The following is a 7,071-nucleotide window of genomic DNA, read 5'->3' on the forward strand; positions in this document are numbered from 1 at the left end:
CTTCTCTGGTAAACAACAACTACACTTACAGGTGTTCTTTAAACAAAGAGAAGCTTTCTTCTCTGGTAAACAACAACTACACTTACAGGTGTTCTTTAAACAAAGAGAAGCTTTCTTCTCTGGTAAACAACAACTACACTTACAGGTGTTCTTTAAACAAAGAGAAGCTTTCTTCTCTGGTAAACAACAACTACACTTACAGGTGTTCTTTAAACAAAGAGAAGCTATCTTCTCTGGTAAACAACAACTTCACTTACAGGTGTTCTTTAAACAAAGAGAAGCTTTCTTCTCTGGTAAACAACAACTACACTTACAGGTGTTCTTTAAACAAAGAGAAGCTATCTTCTCTGGTGCACCCTTGACATATAAGTCCATGTTGGGTTTTCCAAGTGTTCTACATATTACACTCATTCTTTGAGCAGCTGAAGAGAAAGGAAACTGTTGAATAATGGCAATCTCATATGGAACCTAAATAACAAATAATCAATATTTGTTTATCTTGTCTACAGACTTTCGGAAAAACTGCATCAGTAAGATTTCAGAAACGCTACATTATTATTAAACCTGGAAATAAATTCACACAAAAAAAAAAGATGAGTCTGATCGAGAAAAAGCCAAAATTCAGCTCATAAAATCTGCATGTTAGTGCTAAAGTTATAATTTTCTTATACTGAAAATGCATTTCCATCTGGTACTTCCCCCAAACTCACAAGATTAGCTATTCTCATTCATTGCTGCTTTCTATATGTGAACTTTTTTATTATGCATGCCACAAGCCTTCCACACCCCACTAATGGAATCAAATGATTTCAATGTGTCTCTCATGCAAATCATTATGCGTCACCTATCCACCAATAGGATCATAGTACACTCACATGACGCATGTGACTCCTTCTATGTGTCTCTACCGAATTATCCCTTTGAAGTTTGGCAGATAATGGAAGCACCGGAAGTGAGTGGGAAGTGTGAGTGGAAGCAACTAGCTATCGAAAGTACATTTTCAGTATAGGAAAATTATAACTTTCAATACGGTACTTCCCTCCCTCCACTCACAAGAGTAGCTAGAATCCCACACTCATTAGAAGGATGGACCAGTGAACAGACGTACCCCCCAAAAGCGTCTGAAGGATACCCCTGTAGATGAGAGATTCAGATCTGAAGATCCGGAAAGGGAAACCACACCACTTCTGATCCAGGTATACCCTTTGGCCAGTTGAAGAATGTGTACAAATCAGGAGGGAAAATGAAAAGAGCAAGTGGTGGGAAAGTGATCCTAACCAGAGATGGATGTAGTATCTCAATCTCACAATAAAGAAGTGGGTAAATGAGGATGCATCCCATGGTGTAGAGTGTCTAGAGCGTGGTGGACCATACTCAGCAAGTAAACTAGAACCAAAACCTCCTTGTGGAGTACTGACATCCACGCAAGGGTAGAATGAGGATGCATCCCATGGTGTAGAGTGTCTAGAGCGTGGTGGACCATACTCGGCAAGTAAACTAGAACCAAAACCTCCTTGCGGGGTACTGACATCCACGCAAGGGTAGAATGAGGATCATACCATCTTTACCTCAAACCCAAGAACCTGGGAAATTCAGAACTACTCCAATTCCTGGGTGTTACACAGGATGGGATGACCTATCAATCTGGGAATGTGACATCCGGTATCAAAAGGAAGTCTAACACATGCAATCAACTCCCAAGACCATAAAATACGACAGGACCATCTAAAGGGCAATAACATCCACATAAGAAAAAGAGAATGAGGGAGAGCAAAGGACAGAACCAGAAGAGTCCCACTATCTCAACTGTGACCCACAACCCAGAAGGAATATTCAAGGAAGGAAGGTAGACAACCCGAAACCTGTGTGAGGACCTATGTTGATTGGTTCACTCAAAACCAAAACCAGCCCACTGAGTACGGACATCCACTCCAGGGTGTGAAGAGGGTTCCCAATCAAAAGGGTGAACTGCATTTTGACATCTCACTCCATTGTATGTTTAATCATTAAGCAGAGTATATTACATCATTTACACTGAAAGAACACCTCCACCCTACTTTGAACTGAATGGTTATAGCCATCTCAAGTGGAACCCATCCAGGAGGGTGCTCCATGTTCAACCACACAAGCAGCTTGGTAAGTAGTAAGGACTCCCATACTCCAATAAAGGAAAGGAGGGTGAGAATGCATTGAAGAGACCTGGGGGAACATCGACACCTGAAACAGTGCAATTGGTGATCACAAAACCCTATTTTGAAAAGCAGACCATACAAATTTATTCAATCAAGACATGGCAGGAATGGGCAGCTATCCCCTTCTGCTTTACCCATGAAGTCCATGGGTGGTATGGTCTGGGACAGGCCAATTTATGAAGCAAATATATTCACCTACAAGCGATCTTGTGAAAAACTCCATCTCAAAGGTGAACTTGCAGAGCCATGGAAAGAAAGCACTATTCAACATGCCATACAGTGCGGATTTTGAGTTAAAGAATACCTGGTCAGGCACCATTCATCATAGAGCAGGATCCAAGTAATGAAGGTATGAAGATTTGGCCCCTGAAAGAAAATAAATGGTTAATAAAGACTTAGTATCAGAGTCACACCAAAGATTGGAGTATGGCTACAAGTGGAAAGAGAAAACCAGAAGAAGCCGAAACCGCGATATGACGTAAAAGGGAGATGAATGTGTTAGGATTTGTCCACATGCCTGATTGAAGGATCTCCTCCATAGGTCAACGAAGACGAGACACATGGGAAAAGGTTAGGTTTCAGATCTGATGAGAGTTAACATAGTACAAATTACACTTGGAAGGAGACAAGGAGGAATAAGCCAACTGGATCAAATGACAAACCCAATTGGTGAGTGTAAAAGGGGAGAGATCCCTGGATGAAGAGGGTTGCCAAGTGATAAAGAGACGGGAATGGGAACCACAGAAGGAAACCATGCGGGCAATATAACAACAAAGGGCACACACAGGACATAGAAGTCTACTCAGATTGGGATGGGGTGAAGATGAGAAACAGAGGGTAGAGAAATAGGCAAAAAGGAGGAGTTACCCTCATGAGCCACCGAGGTTTTGGGGAGGAAGGAATGATCCAGATAAAGGAGAAGATTGGTATGGTGGTAAAGTGTGTGTGTAACATCAATGATGAAGAAGTCAGACCATCGATGCCCACAGGCCAGAAGGAGAAGGAAATATGCCTTAAGGGATAGGTGAAACAAAGAACATAAGGAATATAGGTTTGAACGGAAGTAACGTAAGGGAATGGAAGACCACATTAATATCCAAATCTGGAAGGGCAGGTCATCAAAGATGTCGACAAATCCAGAAGGAACAGATTAACATGGTAAGGAGGGGTGAGAGAAAAATTCTGTGGTAATGGGAAGGTGTGGGATAAGGCTGACCAATAACCTGAAATCGAGGATAACAAAGACTCCCGGTTGAAAAGCCACGTGAGAAACTCATAGATACCAGCAACAGTAGGGCGAGCAGCTGGAAAACCCTGAGATAGGGCCCACATGCAAAAGACTTTCCACTTTCGTTGATACACTTCCATGGAGGAAAGATGGATGGATTGGGCTAAATGAGAAGCTACATGATGGGAGAAACCAGATTTCCTCACCAAGGACTAGACAAAAGCAAGGAGTGAAGATGGAGGACATGAAGTGTAGGATGTAGTACTGGTGCTGGGGTTGTTGAAGGAGGTCGAGTAATAAAGGAAGTGGTACTGGAGGGAATAATTGTAGGTGGAGTAAACATGAAAACCATGTTTGAGCTGGCCAGTAGGGAGCAATCAGATGGACTCAGCATGGAGTGACATGGATCAGGGAAACTATCCAATGAAGTAATTAGATGGGAGGATAAACATATAGGAATTTTTGTGCCCAATCCTGGCTGAAGACATCTATAGCCAAAGCCTGAAGATAAAAAACCAGGGACCAAAAGAGCGGTAACTAGTGATTGAGGATGGTGGAAAAAGGATCGATGTGAGGAACACCCCCACAGACTGCAAAGCCACCGGAAAACTAGAGGATAATGGGACCAATCCACCAGGTAACCCTTGTGGGGGTGGGAAGGATAATCTGCCTCGAGGTTGAAAGCATCTGGAACATGACACTCAATTAAATGAATGTGTTGCACATGGAGCCCAATATAAGACCAATCTCGACTGGGTGCCGCCTTGGTGATTGATATAAGTAAATATCGTGGAATCATTGGAATGGATCATTACCAGACAATGTTTGGCAATGGAAAGAAAGTGATTCAAAACCCAACAAACAGATAGGAACTTGAGGAAGTTGATATGTGAAGATTTTTCGTCTAGAGACCAATGATCCAAAGCCTCCTCGTGATCTACCCATGCACCCCAGCCCTGATGGGATGCATCCATAAACAGATGTAAATCCAGACAATGAGTAGGAAGTGGGACACCTGCCGACATGTGAGTCTTGTCATACCACCAAAGGAGATCTTCTACAAGGGAAGGAGGAAGAGTGATGGGAGTATCCAAGAGATCCTGAGCAGGGTTCCATTGATCGTGCAGAGTCCACTGAAGGGAGCGCATGTGTGCATGGCCGAGGGTGATTAGTGGAGTCATAGAAGACAACATCCCCAAGAGTGACAGAACCTTGCATGCAGAAACTGAGGGAGCAGACAGGGTGTGGCGAACTGACAGTTTCCTAGAACAGAGTCTGAGAGGAGAAGGTTGGGCCTGACTGAGGTTCAAAAAGACACCCAAATGTAGAAAATATTAGGTAGGACTTAGGAAGGACTTCTCCAATTTAATCAACCAGCCTCCCCGAGCAGCTTCAAGAAAGAGCTGAGGAGTATGACAAGCTGACTCCTGTTCAGAATAGGCCACAAGCAGCCATCATCCACGAAAAAACATGAAATGCAGTCCCAGGGCGTGAAGATGAAGAGCAGAAGCTCATACTACCCCACAGAGAACGTACAGAGCCGAAGCCAGCCTGAAGGGTATGACATGAAATTGATATATATATATACCCTCGATAGACAAACCAAAAATAAGGACGAAACTATTTCGAGATAAAAATATGCAGATAAGCATTGGAAACTTCCATCTTAGTCATCCATAGACCCAGAGATAAAGCCCACCAAAGATTGGGCATGTGAAACATGGGAGGTGAACAAAGCAATTGAGGTGAGACAGATCGATGACAGTCCTCCAGTCCCTGGTCTTTTGGGGGACAAGAAACAGATGGAAGTAAAACCCCAGTGAATGATGTGGAACAGATTCTACAGTCTTTTGGGTGAGGAGGTCCTGCCTCTGATAGACACTGGAAAGTTACTGGATACCAAGGAGAAGGGAAGGAAACAGGTACATGGGACAAGGGAGGTGGGGCAAGAAATGGAATTTTGAATCCCTCTCACAAAATCTGAAGAACCCAGACATCCGAGATGAAAAGGCACCACAGATGAACAAAATCCACAAGGCAAGCTCCCACCAAGTAGTCACTGGAACTATTGGCTGTGTATCGTGCATGTGTCGAGAAAAACAGCAAGCCGTGGTAGTGTGGGAAGGAAGGATAAGTAAGGGATGGGAAGGGGAAGGATGAGAAACTGAAATAGGTTCCACACCTGGCTTCAACTGAGTTAAAAGAAAAACTTGTTGGGAAATGGTAGAGTGTTGCTGGGCAGATGCCACCCGAGACTCCAAGGATTCTGGGACCATATCAAAAACGAAACGTCTTAAAAATGGAGCCATATGCAAGTCCTGGAGATAAGGTGCTGGTAAACAGGTTCAAGATAAAACAGCATCACGACCTAAAAGGTCCCAACACCAAAGATATTGCGTATGTAAAGCCAGAGCCAAAGACGATAAACAAGCCAACGAGGAGGTAGGAGGAAAAGATTGTCCACAGAAAACCCCTCAGAATTTCTGTGAAGAGCCTCAGACAGAAGATGGATCATGGAAAGGTACCATAGAAGGGTCGTGAGGATAAGACAGAGGCATGGGTGAGACTAATGGGAGATTCGGGTCCCACCCCCCAAATGGGCAAAATTGAACCCAGCAGCTGTTGGTCGAGATATGGACAGTCCGGCCCTGCGAGGTCTGACTGATACGAATGCCATCACCCAACTGAGAGGGAAATTGATCAGCATGAACATGATTTTCAGGGGATGGGGGAAACACCAAATAGGGTTGGAAAGTATGTTCATGCAATAACAATAGATGTGGGTCATAAAATATAGGAGCAAGGGATAAAACATCACATATCTCATAAATATAGTCTGAAAAATCATGGATGGCTTAACAGAATCCTCAGGAAGGGTATGGGAAAGCACAGCAAAATCAGGAGGTGAAAACAGGCAATCAAATTCCTCGTCAACCTGACAAGATTCCACAGGTTCAGGAGGAAGAGGGGCAATGTCTGGATATAAAGGTTGACCCATATAATGTTCAATCTCCCTGCAAATAATCATAGACAAATCCCCTGTCGGGTCACCAGCACCTGAAACCTGTGGTATAGCACCTGTCAACTGTGTGACACCCGAAGTTGTGAAATTAACTTCAGAATTCATGGAATAAGGGTAAGTGAACTGAAACAATGTAAAAAAACATCTGACTATTTTAAATTAAATTAAACCACATCAAGAAAATACTATCTCAAACTCAAAAAAGGGAAAGACTTCCGAGTACAAGCGCTGCCAAACGAGAAGTGATAGTTCGGTAGATGCACATAGAGGAGTCACATGCATCACTTGAGTGTACTATGATCCTATTGGTGGATAGGTGGTGCATGATGATTTTAATGAAAAACACGTTGGAATCATTTGATTCTAATGGTAGGTGCAGAAAGCTTGTGGCATGCATTATAATAAAGTTCACAGGGCAGCAATGAATGAGAATAGCTTATCTTGAGAGAAGATGGAAGTACCATATCAGAATAACCATTAATGTGATGTCATTACCACCTTTAATACTGTGTTATGAAAGTGCATGACATAGAAGCTTTAAGATAAAATGACTGTATTCCATCACTTCAATATTCTTTGTTTATATCATTACAACAGAAGCTGCCTGCTGAGTTATCTTACTTAGATGT

The 7,071-nt window shown here is 42.9% G+C and overlaps 1 protein-coding gene across 1 annotated transcript in view; it reads right to left on the reverse strand.

Annotated features, from left to right (window-relative positions):
* Positions 1–314: 314 nt before the first annotated feature.
* LOC106476461 (probable cation-transporting ATPase 13A3) overlaps positions 315–7,071 on the reverse strand; it is a gene marked incomplete at both ends in the record, with an annotated part of 18,223 nt that continues 11,466 nt past the window's right edge. The window contains one exon of the mRNA XM_022380326.1: positions 315–468. Coding sequence (XP_022236034.1) covers positions 315–468 — 154 coding nt within the window. The remainder of the gene's footprint in view (positions 469–7,071) is intronic.

This window comes from Limulus polyphemus, unplaced genomic scaffold (assembly GCF_000517525.1).
Source record: "Limulus polyphemus unplaced genomic scaffold, Limulus_polyphemus-2.1.2 Scaffold10638, whole genome shotgun sequence".
Lineage (NCBI taxonomy): Eukaryota > Metazoa > Arthropoda > Merostomata > Xiphosura > Limulidae > Limulus > Limulus polyphemus.